General features: G+C 45.0%; 1 protein-coding gene across 1 annotated transcript in view; it reads left to right on the forward strand.

Moving 5' to 3' along the window:
- Nucleotides 1–22,329, forward strand: part of LOC109875129 (probable G-protein coupled receptor 158) — a 105,586-nt gene that overhangs the window by 43,309 nt on the left and 39,948 nt on the right. Inside the window, exons 3-4 of the mRNA XM_020467339.2 lie at nt 2,734–2,836; nt 16,253–16,470. Of these exons, the coding sequence (XP_020322928.1) occupies nt 2,734–2,836; nt 16,253–16,470 (321 nt within the window). The remainder of the gene's footprint in view (nt 1–2,733; nt 2,837–16,252; nt 16,471–22,329) is intronic.

Here is a 22,329-nt window from a genome sequence, read left to right on the forward strand (position 1 = left end):
GTGGCATAATTTGTCTGATTCCATGTAATAATGGTGTGGGAATAATTATGCATTTTATTTTGTAAACATTTTTAGTCACCTCCTTGTCTGAAGGACAAGCAGATAAACAGGTTAATGTCAAACCCTGCACGTATTTTTCAACTCTCATGCAATGTAGGCCTACAGTACATTGAACACCACACATTGACTGCTACTGTAGGCTGAACAATAGAACAGCTATTTCCATGTTAAAATGTTATGGGAGGCATTTTCCATTGTTTTTGATGGTCCTACATTGTGGTCAAATAGCCACAGTAGCCTACTTGACCACTGTTAAAACTAATTTAAAGATGTTATAGCGCCAGTGTTCACAGTAAACGCGTGCCAGAAGTTTCAAAAAGCTTAAACAAATTTGACAGAATATTGGTCATGACCCCACCCTGAAATCTGATTGGCCACCACAGTTGCCTCCCCCCAGAAAGAACATGTCATATTATTTTGGCCAGACAAGATCAGATACATGGGCCACATATACTTAAGACAGAGGGGAGCTGTTTTGCTTGGATGCTTTCTCCAGTGAGATTTATGAGTCTTGCTATCAGTGTGCATCTTGGTCAAAATTATCAATATATTCAGCAACGACCTATCAGATCTCAGACTTCCTGGAGGGGCCTCGCTCGGACTCTTTCTTTGGTTAAATAGATTTAGCCTCTTCCGAATTCAAGTAAAATTATGAAACACGGATAGACACGAATGAGAAATAATTGTATACGTTGGGTTATTTTTGTATTGTTCAAATTTTTGGGGAAGCCTGGTTTCCCTTGGCATCGATCAATACACACCACTTTGTTGGCTGAATGTCATTACACATGGTGTTTATAATGTCGGTTTCCATTCAAATGACGGGTACACATTGCACTGTTCGGATGTAGATTCATTTTGGAGTAGACGAACGTGCGTAGGTAACCTATTTTTAAGTGATTTGTTTGACAATCAAATGAAAACATCATGACTGGTTGTGTTCATGACACATTAAAAGGTAATTCATTTTTACAGTTAAATGAAGTCTTAACTATAAAGCCCATAAATTAGGAGGTCCCCTTAAAACATTTTAGACCCCCCGAATTTCACAGGATAATTCTCACTCTGGGTGGCACTGTGAAATGTTATGTGCCCCAACATGACCACCCCATTCAAAATGTTCTGGACACGCCACTGGAATGTAAGAAACAAAGTGTTGATCAACTTGCCAAGGGATATCTCACACTGCTTCCTCAAAACATTGGTGATAAAACATTCATTATATTTTCCCCTAAACACAGTAGAGCTTAACAGCAAGGTTTTATCTGTTTGTTTTTGCCAGGCTTTCACACTTCAAATCAGACATTACAAAACCTTCTCCTCCCAGTAGAATATGATTAGTGGTGAAGGGAGCTAGTTCTCTAGGCTCAAAGACAATTGATCTAAACCACGACAGTTTATGCTTCAAAGTAACAAGTAGGTTTGACTGCCCTTCCTTCAAGGCATACCCCAGTTTCTCTACATCACCACTGAAATACAATGTCTCAAACCCTACGTAATGGCATCACACACACACAGTATAATCCACTATTCATGAGCATTCATATCATTGCAAATCTATTTCGGACAGAGCTCAAAACTGCGCATTTCTAAGGAAAGTGTTTCCTCCCAGTCGATCCAGATGGTCCATGAGCTCATAGCCAGCCATCACTCAATCTCCAAGCTGGAATTATGCAGCAAATGTAAATTCTGCAAACAGGTTTTAATTCTTAATTTAGATATTAATTAGATTCCTGCAACTTGGCAAGGGTGTGTTATTTCCCCTGACGCTGTTCTCAGGATCATTATTGGTCCCGTTTGCTCGGGTTCTGCTCGTCAGAAGAAAATACGCTTAATTTAATAACAGGGTTGAGACGAGTTCATTTAGACAAATCGCTCCCAGTGTCTGAATAATGATGTTATGTGCAATGCAGAAATCAAGAGCTAAAATTTGCATGGGAAAATGGCATCCTGTAATATGGTTTACATGGTTTTTGGTAGTGGGCCCCCTCTGATGATAAATAAATCTGACTGAATGTGACTTGAACAATTTTCGATTAAAAACATTCTGCCAGTTGTCTTTATGGAAAGTTGATTGAACTGTATGGAATTCTACGTCAGTGTTATGGGACAATGTTGTAGAGGCATTTCGTCAGGATGCTTTAAGTTTGACCTAATACCCGGTCTTGTGTTGTCATGATTAATGTCTACATCTGCTGTAGTGTTTGTCTGTGATTATATGATTACACAATGTAAACATTAACGTATAGCTGAGGAAGGTAAACTAGGTTCTGAATTCCAAGGCTGTTAGTAAAGGCCTGTCAGTGAGTTTAATTTGAATTGAGTTGAGATTTGAATAGGAAATGAGAGTGCCTTTTCAAAGAGCACAGACCAGAATAGGAAAAAAAAGTAAGAGCTAGGGACTGTTCTGTTGTATAGACATTTTCCAACATTATATAACCAACCCAAATATTTCAGTTTTTGACGGAATTTGCGGTAACAACGCCACAGGGTATTTCATATCATTTTAGCAATACACGAAACATGTTTTTTTGTGAGTTTCAAGAAACACAAACAGAAGGCTGAGTCACATTCTCTTCATTCTTTCCTCCATCCTGTTTACCTGGCATTCATATAAACACTCTTTCATTATTTCTCTCTTGCTCTCTTTTTCTCTCTTTTATCTCTCCCTAGTGCACTCCCATTGTCGGCCATGGATTCGTGCTGGACAAGTACAAGTGCCAATGCAGGAGAGGCTTCTACCACCCAAGCAGAGTGGCACTCAACGGTTTCACAAGTAGGTTTACGGTTTCACTACCCAGCAACATGTGGCATCTGTTCCCTCCTCTCTGATTTCAATCACCTTATTTTAGCTATTGCAGCAGATGTGTGTGACGGAACAACATGGAAATCAAGGAGCACCTGTGCATTCGTTTTCATTGATATTGGTTTGGCATCTGTCACGCCCTGGTCTTAGTATTTTGTGTTTATATATTTATTTGGTCAGGCCAGGATGTGACATGGGGTTATTTTGTGTTGTGTTGTGGTATTGGGGGTTTTAGTAGGTATTGGGATTGTGGCTGAGTAGGGGTGTCTAGCATAGTCTATGGCTGCCTGAGGTTCTCAATCAGAGTCAGGTGATTCTCGTTGTCTCTGATTGGGAACCATATTTAGGTAGCCTGGGTTTCACTGTGTGTTTGTGGGTGATTGTTCCTGTCTCAGTGTGTTTGTATTCACCAGACAGGCTGTATAGGTTTTCACATTTTCCGTTTGTTGGTTTTGTATTGTTCGTATTCGTTTTCATTAAACATGTATCGAACTAACCACGCTGCATTTTGGTCCGACTCTCCTTCAACGGAAGAAAGCCGTAACAGAATCACCCACCACACACGGACCAAGCGGCGTGGTGACAGGCAGCGACAGCAGAAACAGCGAAAGGAGGAATGGACATGGGAAGACGTTTTGGATGGCAAAGGTTGTTACACTTGGAAGGAGATACTGGCTGGAAGAGATCGCCTCCCATGGGAACAGGTGGAGGCACTTAGGAGAGCAGAGGCAGCCGGAGAGAGGAGCCAACGATACGAGGGAACACGGTTGGCAAGGAAACCCGAAAGTCAGCCCCAGAAATTTCTTGGGGGGGGGGGGGGGCTCAGGGAGAGTGCGGCAGAGTCAGGGTTCAAACCTGAGCCAACTCCTCCTGTTTATCGTGAGGAGCAGCGATCACAGGACTTCTGGACGTGGGAGGACATATTGGACGGAAAAGGACCCTGGGCACAGCCTGGTGAATATCGACGCCCCAAAGAAGAACTGGAGGCGGCGAAAGCGGTGAGGCGCTGGTATGAAGAGGCAGCACGGCGACGCGGATGGAAGCCCGAGAGTCCGCCCCAAAAATTTATTGGGGGGGGGCTCAGGGAGAGTGTGGCAGAGTCAGGGTTCAGACCTGAGCCAACTCCCCCTGTTTATCGTGAGGAGCCAAGGAGGAGACCAGAACCAGAGCCGGTGTTGGAGGTGAGTGAAGCAGAGACTGTGAAGGAGTTAATGGGGAAAGTGGAGGAGAGAGTTATGAGGGAGTTGCTAGTTTGGTGCTTTAGGTATGATATTCGTCCGACGGAGCGTGTCGGGGATTTGATGGCACCTGGGTCAGTGCTCCATACTCGTCCTGAGGTGCGTGTTAGTCGGCTGCTGAAGAGTGTGCCAGCCTCACGCACTAGGCCTCCTGTGTACCTACCTAGCCTTGCACGTCCTGTGCCAGTCCTGCTCTCAGGCTCTCCAGTACACCTTCACGGTCCGGTCCATCCTGTGCCACCTTCACACACCAGTTCTCCGGTGGCAGCTCCCCGCACCAGGCTTCCTGTGCATGTCCTCTACCCAGTGCCAGCACCACGCACCAGGCCTTCAGTGCGCCTCGCTTGTTCAGCGCAGCCAGAGCCTTCCTCCTCTCCAGCGCTGCCGGAGTCTCCCGCCTGTTCAGCGCAGCCAGAGCCTTCCTCCTCTACAGCGCTGCCGGAGTCTCCCGCCTGTTTAGCGCTGCCAGAGCCTTCCTTCTCTCCAGCGCTGCCGGAGTCTCCTGCCTGTTCAACGCAGCCAGAGCTGCCAATCTGCATGGAGCAGCCAGAGCTTCCAGTCTGCATGGGGCAGCCAGAGCTGCCAGTCTGCATGGGGCAGCCAGAGCTGCCAGTCTGCATGGGGCAGCCAGAGCTGCCAGTCTGCATGGAGCAGCCAGAGCTGCCAGTCTGCATGGAGCAGCCAGAGCTGCCAGTCTGCATGGAGCAGCCAGAGCTGCCAGTCTGCATGGAGCAGCCAGAGCTGCCAGTCTGCATGGAGCAGCCAGAGCTGCCAGTCTGCATGGAGCAGCCAGAGCTGCTAATCTGCATGGAGCAGCCAGAGCTGCCAGTCTGCATGGAGCAGCCTGAGCTGTCAGTCTGCATGGAGCAGCCAGAGCTGTCAGTCTGCATGGAGCAGCCAGAGCTGTCAGTCTGCATGGAGCAGCCAGAGATGTCAGTCTGCATGGAGCAGCCAGAGATGTCAGTCTGCATGGAGCAGCCAGAGATGTCAGTCTGCATGGAGCAACCAGAGAGGTCAGTCAACCAGTCAACCAGACTCTTCCAGATCTGCCAGTCAACCAGACTCTTCCAGATCTGCCAGTCAACCAGACTCTTCCAGATCTGCCAGTCAACCAGACTCTTCCAGATCTGCCAGTCAACCAGACTCTTCCAGATCTGCCAGCCAACCAGACTCTTCCAGATCCGCCAGCCGACCAGACTCTTCCAGATCCGCCAGCCGACCAGACTCTTCCAGATCCGCCAGCCAACCAGACTCTTCCAGATCCGCCAGCCAACCAGACTCTTCCAGATCCGCCCGCCAGCCAGGATCTGCCGGAGCAAACTACCTGCCTGAGCTTCCTCTCAGTGCTGAGCTTTCCCTCAGTGCTGGGCTTTCCCTCAGTGCTGGGCTTCCCCTCAGTCCCGAGCTGCCCCTCAGTCCCGAGCTGCCCCTCAGTCCCGAGCTGCCCCTCAGTCCCGAGCTGCCCCTCAGTCCCGAGCTGCCCCTCAGTCCCGAGCTTCCCCTCAGTCCCGAGCTTCTACCTCAGTCCCGAGCTGTCCCTCAATCCAGTGGGGTCCTTGGTGAGGGTTATTAGGCCTAGGTCGGCGGCGAGGGTCGCCAATCAAAGGACGCATTACAGGGGGACTAAGACTTGGTTGGAGTGGGGTCCACGTCCCGAGCCGGAGCCGCTACCGTGGACAGACGCCCACCCGGACCCTCCCCTATGGGTTTTAGTGTGCGACCGGGAGTCCGCACCTTGGGGGGGGTTCTGTCACGCCCTGGTCTTAGTATTTTGTGTGTATATATTTATTTGGTCAGGCCAGGGTGTGACATGGGGTTATTTTGTGTTGTGGTATTGGGGGTTTTAGTAGGTATTGGGATTGTGGCTGAGTAGGGGTGTCTAGCATAGTCTATGGCTGCCTGAGGTTCTCAATCAGAGTCAGGTGATTCTCGTTGTCTCTGATTGGGAACCATATTTAGGTAGCCTGGGTTTCACTGGGTGATTGTTCCTGTCTCAGTGTGTTTGTATTCACCAGACAGGCTGTATAGGTTTTCACATTTTCCGTTTGTTGTTTTTGTATTGTTCGTATTCGTTTTCATGAAACATGTATCGAACTAACCACGCTGCATTTTGGTCCGACTCTCCTTCAACGGAAGAAAGCTGTAACAGCATCATGATTATTTTTTTCATGTAGGTTTGTTTTGTTGTTGATATTGTTCAAATCAAATTCAAATCAAATTGATTTATATAGCCCTTACATCAGCTGATATCTCAAAGGGCTGTACAGAAACCCAGCCTAAAACCCCAAACAGCAAGCAATGCAGGTGTAGAAGCACAGTGGCTAGGAAAAACTCCCTAGAAAGGCCAAAACCTAGGAAGAAACCTAGAGAGGAACCAGGCTATGAGGGGTGGCCAGTCCTCTTCTGGCTGTGCCGGTTGGAGATTATAACAGAACATGGCCAAAATACTTATTTTCCACCATAATTTGCTAATAAATTAATAAAAAATCCTACAATGTGATTTTCTGGATTTATTTTCTCATTTTGTCTGTCATAGTTAAAGTGTACCTATGATGAAAATTACAGGCCTCTCATCTTTTTAAGTGGGAGAACTTGCACAATTGGTGGCTGACTAAATACTTTTTTGCCCCACTGTATATGGCCCAGGAGGCCTGTAAACAGTAGCTATAAAAAGTGATTGAGTCGGCTGCATAGATTTCATGACTAGAAGCTCAAAAGACGAAAACATCGAGGTTTTTTTGTAAATTCAAATTTGCTATCGTAAATGTTAGCAACTCCTCCGCCTTGGCGGGATGCGCGGGGGGATAGGGTCACTAGTGTAACCAGGAGGTGAGGCCTCATTTAACATAGTACATTCATCAGGCTTAAGCCATGTTTCAGTCAGGCCAATCACATTAAGATTATGATCAGTGATTAGTTAATTGACTATAACTGACTTGGAATTGAGGGATCTAACATTAAGTAGCCCTATTTTGAGATGTGAGGTATCACAATCTCTTTCAATAATGGCAGGAATAGAGGAGGTCTTTATTCTAGTGAGATTGCTAAGGTGAACACCACTATGTTTAGTTTTGCCCAACCAAGGTCGAGGTACAGACACGTCTCAATGGGGATAGCTGAGCTTACTACACTGACTGTGCTAGTGGCAGACTCCACTAAGCTGGCAGACTGGCTAACAGCCTGCTGCCTGGCCTGCACCCTATTTCATTGTGGAGCTAAGGGAGTTAGAGCCCTGTCTATGTTTGTTAGTAAGATGAGAGCACCCCTCCAGCTAGGATGGAGTCCATCACTCCTCAACAGGCCAGGCTTGGTCCTGTTTGTGGGTGAGTCCCAGAAAGAGGGCCAATTATCTACAAATTCTAACTTTTGGGACGGGCAGAAAACAGTTTTCAACCAGCGATTGAGTTGTGAGACTCTGCTGTAGAGCTCATCACTCTCCCTAACGGGGAGGGGGCCAGAGACAATTACTCGATGCCAACACATCTTTCTCGCTGATTTACACGCTGAAGCTATGTTGCGCTTGGTGACCTCTGACTGTTTCATCCTAACATCGTTGGTGCCCACGTGGATAACAATATCCCAATACTCTCTACACTCGCCAGTTTTAGCTTTAGCCAGCACCATCTTCAGATTAGCCTTAACGTCGGTAACCCTGCCCCTGGGAAACAGTGTATGATCGCTGGATGATTCGTTTTAAGTCTAATACTACGGGTAATGGAGTCGCCAATGACTAGGGTTTTCAATTTGTCAGAGCTAATGGTGGGAGCCTTCGGCGTCTCAGACCCCGTAACAGGAGGAGTAGAGACCAGAGAAGGCTCGGCCTCAGACTCCGACTCACTGCTTAATGGGGAGAACCGGTTGAAGTTTTCTGTCGGCTGAATGAGTGACACCGGTTGAGCATTCCTACAGCATTTCCCTCCAGAAGCCATGGGAAAGTTATCCGGCTGCAGGGACCGTACGAGGGGATTTATACTACTATCTGAACTTACTGGTGGCACAGACGCTGTTTCATCCTTTCCTACACTGAAATTACCCTTGCCTAACGATTGCGTCTGAAGCTGGGCTTGCAGATCGTTCTCCTGTATATTATGAGTACAGTGACTGCAATTAGAAGGCATCATGTTAATGTTACTACTTAGCTTCGGCTGTTGGAGGTCTTGACGAACCATGTTCAGATAAAGTGTCCGGAGTGAAAAAGTTGAATGAAAAAAAGTTGAGTGAGGGAAAAACAAAAAATATTAATGGTAATTAAAAAGTTAAAACTGTAATGTTGTCAGGTAGCAAAGTAAGGTTAGCAACAAAACACACAGCAGCACGTAAACAAGTCTGCAAGTTGTGACCGGAAATGACACCACCTCACGCCACCAACTCTGTCATTGTTCATTTGCAGTTTGTAGGATACTAGTCTGCTATGTTGGTTGGAGGGATGAAAGAATGGATGGAATGGTGATGGATGGAACGATGGTAGAATTATTTTATTTTTGATTCTTCTGTACAAATACCTTGGATGACTTTGCAAGCACAGACTTAGGTTAGCACCAGGGCATATGGAGTAAAGTATTAGTATGTATACAGTCCTTTTCATAAAATTTCTTAGACAGCACCCCTGAGGATGTGACAGCCTTATTGGAATGCAATGGGAGACTTGAAAGTAGCATCGCGGGGTAAAAGTTATCTTCAAAAGCCCACAAACACGTCATTAAAAAAATATTTCAAATGCATCTCTCCGGCTTAGTTTGGATTGTAGAAGATATACTCATTTCCACTTCCACTGAATTGACCTGCCACTGTTATTCTTCACAACCCGATTTCATGTATTGTTGTTTCCCAGAAACTATCAAGACAATAAAGAAATAAAGCATTAAGTAAAAACTGGCGGGGAGAAGGTCTCATCTTCCAAGGCATGGCAAACCCCATGAATTTAGATGCTGACAAAAAGTGAAGAGATTTCCTTTAATATTTCTTTGATTAGTCAATGATTTTTCTTAATTTTACTCATATGAGTTCATATAAGAGGGTGTCTATGCATAAATATGATCAGCAACTCTCAGACAGAACTCTAAGATTCCAAAAGGGTTCTTTGGCTGTCCCTCTAGGTTTCTACCTGGAACCAAAAGTGTTCTACTTTCTACCCGTGGAAGGCTACCCGAAACGTTTGACCCAAGTTAAACAAGGCAATGCTACCAAATACTATTTGAGTGTATTGTATGTAGAGTGTATTCACTTCTGCCCCACTGGGAATGTGATGAAAGAAATCAAATCTGAAATAAATCATTCTCTCTACTATTATTCTGACATTTCACATTCTTAAAATAAAGTGGTGATCCTAACTAACCAAAGACAGGGAATTTTATTAGGATTACATTTCAGGAATTGTGAAAAACTGAGTTTAAATGTATTTGGCTAAGGTGTATGTAAACTTCCGACTACAACTGTATATGCTGATGACACTGTTGTTGTAAGTGAGCCTGAACAATGATTTGGGTTGTGTACCTATTCAAAGTAGCCTACCACCAATTTGGCTATATCAATCTTTTGTTAAATTGCACCTCACCTGGAAGTTGTGAAGCTTAAAGGGGCACTTAATAGCTTTTTTAACCTTTAACCTTTACATATGGGAAAATAGCAAACTGTCAACAAACAAAAAAATATCCCAAGAAAACTACCCCCTTTTATATTTCATCAGGGGTAGTTTTCAGACAGAAGTTTCCAGAACATCTATCAAATCAAATCAAACTGTATTTGTCACATGCACATAGACCTTACCGTGAAATGCTTACCTACAAGCCCTTAACCAACAATGCAGTTCTAGAAGAGTTAAGAAAATATTTACCAAATAAACTCAAGTTTACATTTTTTTTTAAATAACACATTAAAATAACAATAACAAAGCTATGTACAGGGGGTAACGGTACCGAGTCAATGTGCAGGGAAACAGGTTAATCGAGGTAATATGTACATGTAGGTAGGGGTGAAGTGGCTATGCATAGATAATAAACAGCGAGTAGCAGCAGTGTACAAAACAAATGGGGTGGTCAATGTAAATAGTCCGGTGTCCATTTGATTCATTGTTCAGCGCTCTTATGGCTTGGGGGTATAAGCTGTTAAGGAACCTTTGGGTCCTAGACTTGGCGCTCCAGTACCGCTTGCCGTGCAGTAGCAGAGAAAACAGTCTATGTATAACTTGTGTGACTGAAGTGTCTGAAAATTTTTTGGGCTTTCCTCTGACACCGCTTATTATATAGGTCCTGGATGGCAGGAAGCTTGGCCCCAGGGATGTACTGGGCCGTACTCACTACCCTTTGTAGCGCCTTACTATGCCGAGCAGGTGCCATACAAGTGATACAACAGGTCAGGATGCTCTCGATGGTGCAGCTGGATAACCTTTTGAGGATCTGGGGACCCATGCAAATCTTTTCAGTCTCCTGAGGGGGAAAAGGTGTTGCCATGCCCTCTTCACGACTGTCTTGGTGTGTTTGGAGCTTGATAGCTCGTTGGTGATGTGAACACCAAGGAACTTGATACTCTCGACCCACTCCACTACAGCCCCGTCGATGTTAATGCCTGTTTGGCCTACCTTTTCCTGTAGTCCACGATCATGTATCGACACACAAAATCAAATCAAATTATATTTGTCACATACACATGGTTAGCAGATGTTAATGCGAGTGTAGCGAAATGCTTGTGCTTCTAGTTCCGACAATGCAGTAATAACCAACGAGTAATCTAACCTAACAATTCCAAAACTACTACCTTATACACAGAAGTGTAAAGGGATAAACAATATGTTCATAAAGATATATGAATGAGTGATGGTACAGAACTGCATAGGCAAGATGCAGTAGATGGTATCGAGTACAGTATATACATATGAGATGAGTAATGTAGGATATGTAAACAAAGTAACATAGTTTAAAGTGGCTAGTGATACATGTATTACATAAAGATGCAGTAGATGATATAGAGTACAGTATATACATATACATATGAGATGAATAATGTAGGGTATGTAAACATTATATTAAGTAGCATTGTTTAAAGTGGCTAGTGATATATTTTTACATCAATTTCCATCCATTTCCATTATTAAAGTGGCTGGAGTTGAGTCAGTGTGTTGGCAGCAGCCACTCAATTTTAGTGGTGGCTGTTTAACAGTCTGATGGCCTTGAGATAGAAGCTGTTTTTCAGTCTCTCGGTCCCTACTTTGATGCACCTGTACTGACCTCGCCTTCTGGATGATAGCGGGGTGAACAGGCAGTGGCTCGGGTGGTTGTGTCCTTGATGATCTTTATGGCCGTCCTGTGACATCGGGTGGTGTAGGTGTCCTGGAGGACAGGTAGTTTGCCCCCGGTGATGCGTTGTGCAGACCTCACTACCCTCTGGAGAGCCTTACGGTTGTAGGCGGAGCTGTTGCCCTACTAGGCGGTGATACACCCCGACAGGATGCTCTCGATTGTGCATCTGTAGAAATTTGTGAGTGCTTTTGGTGACAAGCCAAATTTCTTCAGCCTCCTGAGGTTGAGGAGACGCTGCTGCGCCTTCTTCACGACGCTGTCTGTGTGGATGGACCAATTCAGTTTGTCCGTGATGTGTACGCTGAGGAACTTAAAACTTACTACCCTCTCCACTAATGTTCCATCGATGTTGATAGGGGGGTGCTCCCTCTGCTGTTTCCTGAAGTCCACAATCATCTCCTTTGTTTTGTTGACGTTGAGTGTGAGGTTATTTTCCTGACACCACACTCCTAGGGCCCTCACCTCCTCCCTGTAGGCCGTCTCGTCGTTGTTGGTAATCAAGCCTACCACTGTAGTGTCGTCCGCAAACTTGATGATTGAGTTGGAGGCGTGCATGGCCACGCAGTCGTGGGTGAACAGGGAGTACAGGAGAGGGCTCAGAACGCACCCATGAGGGGCCCCAGTGTTGAGGATCAACGGGGTGGAGATGTTGTTACCTACCCTCACCACCTGGGGGCGGCCTGTCAGGAAGTCCAGGACCCAGTTGCACAGGGCGGGGTGGAGACCCAGGGTCTCGAGCTTGATGACGAGTTTGGAGGGTACTATGGTGTTAGATGCTGAGCTGTAGTCGATGAACAGCATTCTCACATAGGTATTCCTCTTGTCCAGATGGGTTATGGCAGTGTGCAGTGTGGTTGCGATTGCGTCGTCTGTGGACCTATTTGGGCGGTAAGCAAATTGGAGTGGGTCTAGGGTGTCAGGTAGGGTGGAGGTGATATGGTCCTTGACTAGTCTCTCAAAGCACTTCATGATGACGGAAGTGAGTTCTACGGTGCGGTAGTCGTTTAGCTCAGTTACCTTAGCTTTCTTGGGAACAGGGACAATGGTGGCCCTCTTGAAGCATGTGGGAACAGCAGACTGGGATAAGGATTGATTGAATATGTCCATAAACATACCAGCCAGCTGGTCTGCGCATGCTCTGAGGACGCAGGCTGTGGATGCCGTCTGGTCAGCAGTGTTAAGCAAGCATTAACACATGAGAGATTGTGCGTTGCCAGGGAATTACCGCGCAAAGCACTGTCTGGAGTGTGTTAATGCACTTATAAAACGTATCCCAACATTTTATTTGAGAGAATTTCCTCTGAAAAGTAACATTTTTCTCTAAAAAAGATAGCATTTTGTTGTTGCGAGAGTGTGGTTAACCTAGCATATCCCCCACCACTGCTCTAACTGTTGCCATGTCACTACGCCACATAGAGCAAGTCACCCCATTATGCCGATGATTACAGAACAACACTATTATTGGCCTCAGTCAGCCTTAGTAGTAATGCCATAACTGCAACATACCCACTTGACTAGCCAGCTATATAGCACTAGCAGGGAAAATGTGCTGCCTCTTTCTCTCTGTTGGTTGTTATGGAAGCTGGCTAATGTTCTTGTCACTTCACTTGCTAGGTAACGTTAGATAGCAACCTAACGTTACAGCAGAGTCATAAAGAGACTCGACAGCTGGAATGAGAACAAACTCTATCTGGCTAGCTAATAATGCAATGACTGCTATACAGTTGAAGTCTGAAGTTTACATACACTTATGTTGGAGTCATTAAAGCTTGTTTTTCAACCACTCCACAAATTCATTGTTAACAAACTATAGTTTTGGCAAGTCGGTTAGGACATCTACTTTGTGCATGACACAAGTCATTTTTCCAACAACGCAGCCGTCATACGTCTCAGGAAGGAGATGCGTTCTGTCTCCTAGAGATGAACGTACTTTGGTGCGAAAAGTGAATGTAAATCCCAGAACAACAGCAAAGGACTTTGTGAAGATGCTGGAGGAAACCGTTACAAAAGTATCTATATCCACAGTAAAGTGAGTCCTATATCAACATAACCTGAAAGGCCGCTCAGCAAGGAAGAAGCCACTGATCCAGAACTGCCATAAAAAAGCCAGACTACGGTTTGCAACTGCACATGGGGACAAAGATCGTACTTTTTGGAGAAATGTCCTCTGGGTTATAACATTGTTATGTTTGGAGGAGAAAGGGGGAGGCTTGCAAGCCGAAGAACACCATCCCAACCGTGAAGCACGGCGGTGGCAGCATCATGTTGTGGTGGTGCTTTGCTGTAGGAGGGACTGGTGCTCTTCACAAAATAGATGGAGTCATGAGGAGGAAAATGATGTGGATATATTGAAGCAATATCTCAAGACATCAGTCAGGAAGTTAAAGATTGGTCGCCAATGCGTCTTCCAAATGGACAATGACCCCAACCATACTTCCAAAGTTGTGGCAAAATGGCTTAAGGACAACAAAGCCAAAGTATTGGAGTGGCCTTCACAAAGCCCTGACATCAATTCTATAGAAAATTTGTGGGCAGAACTGAAAAAGCATGTGTGAGTAAGGAGACCTACAAACCTGACTCAGTTACACCAGCTCTGTCAGGAGGAATGGGCCAAAATTCACCCAACTTATTGTGGGAAGCTTGTGGAGCTTCAACTGGCTACATGGCTAGCTAGCCACAGTAGCAGGGCAAATTGTCTGCAATTTGTGTAGTGCTTCTTTGGGCTGATCATACAATCATGATTAGTTGGCTCACTTAGCTAGCAAGCATGCTGGATCAACTGCTAGGCAGCAGCCTATTGCTATGAAGTTCCAAAAAACTAAACTAACAACATCTTAACAAACCAAAATTAGATATATTCTAAATGCAGGACCAATGAAGAAACTAGGCTAGCTAGCATGAATTTGTTTATGCAGGATCTTATGATGAGGGAAATGCATACTAGGTCCTCATTTACAAAATGTGATGCAGTCATGACATGTGCTATCAACTACTCCTACGTTCAAGTACTCCTACGTGTCTTGTTTTACCACTTGTTTTCAGCTACATTTCAGTCAGTTTTCCTCATAAATTTGGTGGTTAGTGGATAATGTATCTATGATGAACACATTTTTCTGAAAATGAACTAGTCATCAGCCATCAGCTCATGAGTCTAGCTAGAAAGCTAGCTATTGTCATCTCGAACTAGCACTTCACATAGGCTAACTGAGCTGTTTTATTAGAAAACAGTTGAGATTACTCAAATCCTGTAGCTAGCTAGCAAGTCCACCTCGGTGACAATGTTGTTGGGTGTGGAAATGTTAGATTACTCTTAATTTTAATATAACCTTCATTGAAGTTTGTGATTACTACTGGTTATGGATATGAGGCAAGAGAAATTGTCCCCCATGTTTTTTCTTTTGGACAGGGCTCGGAGTTTGGCGTATTGATATTTTGAAAACTGGCACTCATTCAGTGAGTCATTAGTCTACTTCAAACAGTTTGGAAAACAGGGCATTGTCAATGGCTTGGAACCCCATTTCACCCAATAAGATTGCAGGTTTTTCCAAACCTGTTTTATAGCGAGCTTTAAAGATGATAACAGTATGACTGATGAGGCTCTATTGTTGTCTCTGTTAGCAATTAGGCCCTTTTTAGTGAGGGATTATTTCAGCTGAATTCTCTATCAGTTCTTTGTCTCGTTTAGTTTATTATTGTCGATCCAAAGTGTGCATATCTTTAGTTGGGGACTACATTGTCATCTCAGCCTGCGCTTCGTAACTGTGTTCTTAACAGACAGTATGCCTTGGGGGATGTATTGTGTGTGTGTGTGTGTATTTGTTTGTTTGTTTGCAAATACGCTGCAGCACTTTACTTCACTAAATCGAAGCACTGTTTTACTGTGACTGGGTGTTTTGTGGGTTGTCCACTCCACATGATTGGGTGTTGTCTAAGACAGGGAACAGACCGTTTTTAGCTTGTCACGGTTTGATGGCCTGGGTTGTGGTCAGTAGGATGAAACGGTGCGGTATTACATCAACCTCCAATAAGAACACAGTTTTTTGTAACACTTAACTTAATGCCTTGCATGTAGGCTATAATGCATTATTATGCCGTTATACTGCATTGTAAGACTTGTCATGCATACAGTATTTTAAGCTTTATTATAAGAATTTACATACATGCTTATAACAAGTTATAACTAATTGTACCTGCAGGGTAGGCTTTAAGTAAAGTGTTACCCAACAGGTTTTTCTTCAGTGTCCCCCACTCAACACAACCCTGGTCTTTCTTCACACATGAATCAGAACAACAAATTGCGAGAAGATACACAACCCACTGCCCCTGTTCTCTTTAGTGATATAACCATAACCAGAGAACCTATAGAGGGCCACAGCAGTTATGACTCAGTGATGCTCTTACCCATTGAAACACCAACAGAAGGTTATAAATGGTCTTGAAGAGAGAGCATGATTACAAAACCCACTCTTTGATTAGTTTTCCACTGAAGTTGACTTCCTTTTGCTAAGGCTATCTCTTCAGCACTACACACACACACACACACACACACACTGTTGTTCTAAATGTTTTGACTTGAATGTTTCACTGTAGATCCGATTGTAGGCTTGTTATTGCCAGCTGTTTTCCATCTGTAGTACTTTTGTACTCATTGGCAGTGTACTCATTGTTTATTTCGATCCCAAACAGCTACTCTTCCTGGGGTCAGTACAAATTATACACAGAAAGAACGACATTGAGAACACACTTTTTTTTTACGTAACTCAAATACACAATGTTATTGCCTCCACAATGCTTCCACAACACATCATCCTCTACTGTATCTCCTCGATGTTCTGTCTATCTGTCCTTTCCAGGGAAAGAGAGCAATGGTCACGCTCACAGCGAGGACCCCTCAGAGGTGTCCAGTAAGTGCCTGCCGTGCCGTGAGGGCTGCCCCTACTGCCGGGGCGACACACCCTGCCTGGCTCAGGAAGACGGGGCCCTCCGGCTTTCTGTAGCCTCCTTCCAGGGCCTTTGCATGCTGCTGGACTTAGTGGCCATGGTGCTGGTCTACCACTTCCGCAGGAACAAGGTAAGGAGGGTTCATTGGGAGGAAGCATGGGTTAGGGGTCAAGCAGGGGAACTCCATCCAGAAAACTGGTATTATGTATTAAGACTGGTATTATGTTTTTCACCAAAGGTATTACTGGTATAGGTTGGTGTTTCTATTTCATACACTTGTGATTTCTGGTATAACTTTATTTAAATGTTTTATTATTTGTTATAAGCATGTATGAGCCCTTATAATGTATTTCTATGCTACAACGTACTGAAAATGGCTTTTATTGAATTAGTTAAGATCATTATTAGATGATTTCAAGACATTTTAAGTTAAAGGATACATACAATTTGTAGTAGCATCCACCTGGGGGATGCATGTTAGCCATTTTGTGCCAGAATGTTCATCACACGAAATCCTGTTGGATTTCAGTAAACTGTTACTGGATTGCCATTTTTGAATGGTAAGAAAGAGAGACCAAAATATCTACTGATTCCTACCCTCCAGGACCTGCATTGATGAACACAGCTGTTTGGAGGTTGTTACCCAAATGGCACCCTTTTCCATATATAGTGTACTACTTTTGACCAAGGCCCATATGGCTGTGGTCAAAAGTAGTGCACAATGTAGGCAATTAGGAAGCAACTCAAGTGTTGTGCCAGAACTCCTAATTTACCGTTTGTTTGACTACCAAATGACTACCAGAGTCGTGTCGTCAGAAAACTTGATGATGGAGTTGGAGTCGTGCGTGGCCACACAGTCGTTGGTAAACAGGGAGTACAGGAGGGGGCTAAGCACACACCCCTGGGGGGCCCCTGTGTTGAGGGTCAGTGTGGCGGATGTCAAATCAAATCCAATTTTATTTGTCACATGCTCAGAATACAAAAAGTGTTGTTCACCTTGCAGTGAAATGCTTACTTACAAGCCCTGAACAAATAATGCAGTTTTAAGAAAAATACCTAAATAAAAGTAACAAATAATTGAAGAGCAGCAATAAAATAACAATAGCGAGGCTATATACAGAGGGTACCGGTACAGAGCCAGTGTGCGGCGGCACCAGTTAGTCAAGGTAATTTAGGTAAAATGTACATGTAGGTAGAGTTATTAAGTGGGCTATGCATAGATAATAACAGAGAGTAGCAGCAGCATAAAGAGAGGGGGGGCAATGCAAGTAGTCTGGGTAGCCATTTGATTATCTGTTCAGGAGTCTTATGGCTTGGGGGTAGAAGCTGTTTAGAAGCCTCTTGGACCTAGACTTGGCGATCCGGTACAGCTTGCCGTGCGGTGGCAGAGAGAACATGCTATGACTAGGGTGGCTGAAGTCTTTGACAATTTTTAGGGCCTTCCTCTGACACCGCCTGGTATAGAGGTCCTGGATGGCAGGAAGCTTGGCGCCAGTGATGTACTGGGGTGTACGCACTACCCTCTGTAATCCCTTGTGGTTGGAGGCCGAGCAGTGGCCATACCAGGCAGTGATGCAACCCGTCAGGATGCTCTCGATGGTGCAGCTGTAGAACCTTTTGAGGATCTGGGGACCCATGCCATATCTTTTCAGTCTCCTGAGGGGGAATAGGTTTTGTCGTGCCGTATTCACTACTGTCTTGGTGTGCTTGGACCATGTTAGTTTATTGGTGATGTGGACACCAAGGAACTTGAAGCTCTCAACCTGCTCCACTACAGCCCCCTCGATGAGAATGGGGGCGTGCTTGGTCCTCCTTTTACTGTAGTCCACAATCATCTCGTTTGTATTGATCACGTTGAGGGAGAGGTTGTTGTCCTGGCACCACACGGCCAGGTCTCTGACCTCCTCCCTATAGGCTGTCTCGTCGTTGTCAGTGATCAAGCCTACCACTGTTGTCATCTGCAAACTTAATGATGGTGTTGGAGTCATGCCTGACCGTGCAGTCATGAGTGAACAGGGAGTACAGGACGGCACTGAGCATGCACCTCTGAGGGGCCCCCATGTTGAGGATCAGCGTGGCATATGTGTTGTTACTTACCCTTACCACCTGGGGGCTGCCCGTCAGGAAGTCCAGGATCCAGTTGCAGAGGGAGGTGTTTAGTCCCAGGGCCTATGGTGTTGAACGCTGAGCTGTAGTCAATGAATAGCATTCTCACATACATGTTCCTTTTGTCCAGGTGTGAAAGGGCAGTGTGGAGTGCAATAGAGATTGCGTCATCTGTGGATTTGTTGGGGCGGTATGCCCAACAACCTCTCCCTCAACGTGATCAATACAAACGAGATGATTGTGGACTACAGTAAAAGGAGGACCAAGCACGCCCCCATTCTCATCGACGGGGCTGTAGTGGAGCAGTGGGTCTAAGGATGTCTGGGATAATGGTGTTGATGTGAGCCATGACCAGCCTTTCAAAGCACTTCATGGCTACAGACGTAAATGTTACGGGTCGGTAGTCATTTAGTCAGGTTACCTTAGTGTTCTTGGGCACAGGGACTATGGTGGTCTGCTTGAAACATGTTGGTTTACAGACTCAGACAGGGAGAGGTTGAAAATGTCAGTGAAGACACTTGCCAGTTGGTCAGCGTATGCTCGGAGTACACATCCTGGTAATCCATCTGGCCCTGCGGCCTTGTGAATGTTAACCTGCTTAAAGGTCTTACTCACATCGGCTGCGGAGAGTGTGATCACACAGTCGTCCAGAACAGGTGATGCTCTCATTCATGTTTCAGTGGCACTTGCCTATAAGCGAGTATAGAAGTCATTTAGCTCATGTCACTGGGAAGCTCTCGGCTTTGCTTCCCTTTGTAGTCTGTAATTGTTTGCAAGCCCTGCCACATTAGACGAGCATTGGAGCCAGTGTAGTACGATTCGATCTTAGTCCTGTATTGACGTTTTGCCTGTTTGATGGTTCTTCGGAGGGCATAGCGGGATTTCTTATAAGCTTCCGGGTCAGAGTCCTGCTCCTTGAAAGTGGCAACTCTACCCTTAGCTCAGTGCGGATGTTACCTGTATTTCATGGCTTCTGGTTGGGGTAAGTACGTACAGTCACTGTGGGGACGACGTCATCGATGCACTTATTGATGAAGCCATTGACTGATGTGGTGTACTCCTCAATGCCATCAGAAGAATCCCGGAACATATTCCAGTCTGTGCTAGAAAAACAGTCCTGTAGCTTTGCATCTGTTTCGTCTGACCACTTTTTTATTGACCGAGTCAGTGGTGCTTCCTGCTTTAATTTTTGCTTGTCAGCAGGAATCAGGAGGATAGAATTATGGTCAAATTTACCAAATGGTGGGTGAGGGAGAGCTTTGTGTGCGTCTCTGTGTGTGGAGTAAAGGTGGTCTAGATTTTTTTTCTCCTCTTGCTGCACATTTAACATGCTGGTAGAAATTGGGTTAAACGGATTCAAGTTTCCCTGCATTAAAGTCCCCGGCCACTAGGAGTGCCGCCTCTGATTGAGCGTTTTCCTGTTTGCTTATGGCCGTATACAGCTCATTGAGTGCGGTCTTAGTGCCAGCATCGGTTTGTGGTGATAGATAGCTACGAAGAATATAGATGAAAACTCTCTAGGTAGATAGTGTGGTCTACAGCTTATCATGAGATACTCTATTTCAGGTGAGCCAAACCTCGTGACTTCCTTAGATATTGTGCACCTGCTGTTGTTTAACAAATATACATAGACTGCCACACCTTGTCTTACCAGAGGCTGCTGTTCTATCCTGCCGATACAGTGTATAACCCACCAGCGGTATGTTATTCATGTCGTCGTTCAGCCACGACTCGGTGAAACATAAGATATTACAGTTTTCAATGTCCCGCTGGTCGGATATATGTGCTTTGTCCACTTTATTATCCAGTGATTGTATGTTGGCCAATAGTACTAATTGCAAAGGCAGATTAGCCACTCGTCTCACCGGATGCTCACAAGGCACCCTGATCTCCTTCCGCGATACCTCTGTCACTTTCTCCTGCGAAACACATGGATGAGGGCCTGTTCGGGTGTCTGGAGTAAATCCCTCTCGTCCGACTCATTAAAGAAAAATGATTCGTCGTCCAGTTTAAGGTGAGTAATCGCTGTTCTGATGTCCAGAAGCTGTTTTTGGTCATAAGAGACTGTAGCAGCAACATTATATGTACAACATAAGTTACAAACAATGCGAAAAAGTTGGTGTAGAGCCCATAAAACGGCAGTCATCCCTTCCGGCGCCATCTTCAAACTAGTGTTGTTACCTACTCTCACCACCTGGGGTCAGCCCGTCATTAAGTCCAGGATCCAGTTACAGAGGGAGGTGTTCAGTCCCAGGGTCCTAAGCATGGTGACGAGCATGGAGGGCACTATGGTGTTGAACGCTGAGCTGTAGTTGATGAACAGCATTCTTACATAGGTATTCCTCTCTTCCAGGTAGGAGAGGGCAATGTGGAGTACAGTGGAGATTGCATCATCTGTAGATCTGTTGGGGCGGTCAAATTGGATTGTGTCTAGGGTGTCTGGGATGATGGAGTTGTGTGCCATGACCAGCCTTTCAAAGCCCTTCATGATTACAGATGTGAGTGCTACAGGGTGGTAGTCATTGTGACAGCCTTAGAGTTCTTGGGAACATTTGACGGTCTTCTGTTGTAGTAATGGATTCCATTGACATAGTGCTTTTCATCTGGTCTCAAAGCACTTTACCTTATCTGGAGTAACTCATTATTCCATCCAACACCAATTTGTAGTAACATCCACCCGGGTGATGCATGGTAGCCATTTTGTGCCAGAATGTTCATCACACGGAATCCATTTCCACTGTGGAGAGGTGATGAGTGATTGGGCCAATTTGAAACTGGGGAGGGCCCAGGGTGAGTATAGCCAGAACTCTGAGGTTAACAGCCATAATCAAGCATTAAGTGTCATGGGATTTTTAGCGACCACAGAGTCAAGAACTCTATTTCATGTCTCATCCTAAGGGCACCTTTTGCAGTACGTATTCCACAGCAGTGATGGTTATTGACACACTATAGGACAGGGTTAAACAAACCTGTATATGATATTCCAATATGGTTGTCTCTTAGAGAGTCCACACATGCCAGGCCGTTTGTTTTGTAGATCCAGCTATATGCCACGATTCGAAGCTTGGGTTGTTCCATATAAGAATCTTTCAGAAATGCAGTTCAGATGAGATGTCCCTTGAGGTGTGTGAATTTACATATTTACATAAAATACATTGCCTTCTAGGATATAATGAGTAATTAAATTAAGCCCAGAGTTGTCCCGTGGCCCTCGCTCATTTTCACTAACATGATTGGTAGCAGAGCAGTTCAACAAAGGGACTATCTTGATCATTCATATCCATTGTGTTGTGCCATTGAGTCAAATTCTTTATTTATTTTCAGCCGAGTAGATTCAGAATGAGTGAATGGATGACAATTTCTCTCATATAATATGATTGTGTAGATCATCCTAGTAACTCTACTCTCGACTTACATTTGGCTCATTCATCCCCCTCCTCTCCCCTGTAACTATTCCCCAGGTCGTTGCTGTAAATGAGAACGTGTTCTCAGTCAACTTACCTGGTAAAATAATGTTAAAATAAAATAAATAAAAATGGATATTACACTGCATGGCCAAATGTATGTGGACACCTGCTTGTCAAACATCTCTTTCAAAAAATTATGGGCATTAGTATGGAGTTAGTCCCCCCCCTGCTGCTTTAACAGCCTCCACTCTTCTGGGAAAGCTTTCCTCTAGATGTTGGAACATTGCTACAGGGACTTGTTTCCATTGAGCCACACAAGAATTAGATAGGTTGGGCACTGATGTTGGGCGATTAGGCATGGCTCACACTCATCCGTTCCAATTCATCCCAAAGGTGTTAGATGGGGTTGAGCTCAAGGCTCTGTGCAGACCAGGAAAGTTCTTCCACACCGATCTCGACAAACCACTTCTGTATGG

The sequence above is a fragment of the Oncorhynchus kisutch genome, linkage group LG30 (assembly GCF_002021735.2).
Source record: "Oncorhynchus kisutch isolate 150728-3 linkage group LG30, Okis_V2, whole genome shotgun sequence".
Lineage (NCBI taxonomy): Eukaryota > Metazoa > Chordata > Actinopteri > Salmoniformes > Salmonidae > Oncorhynchus > Oncorhynchus kisutch.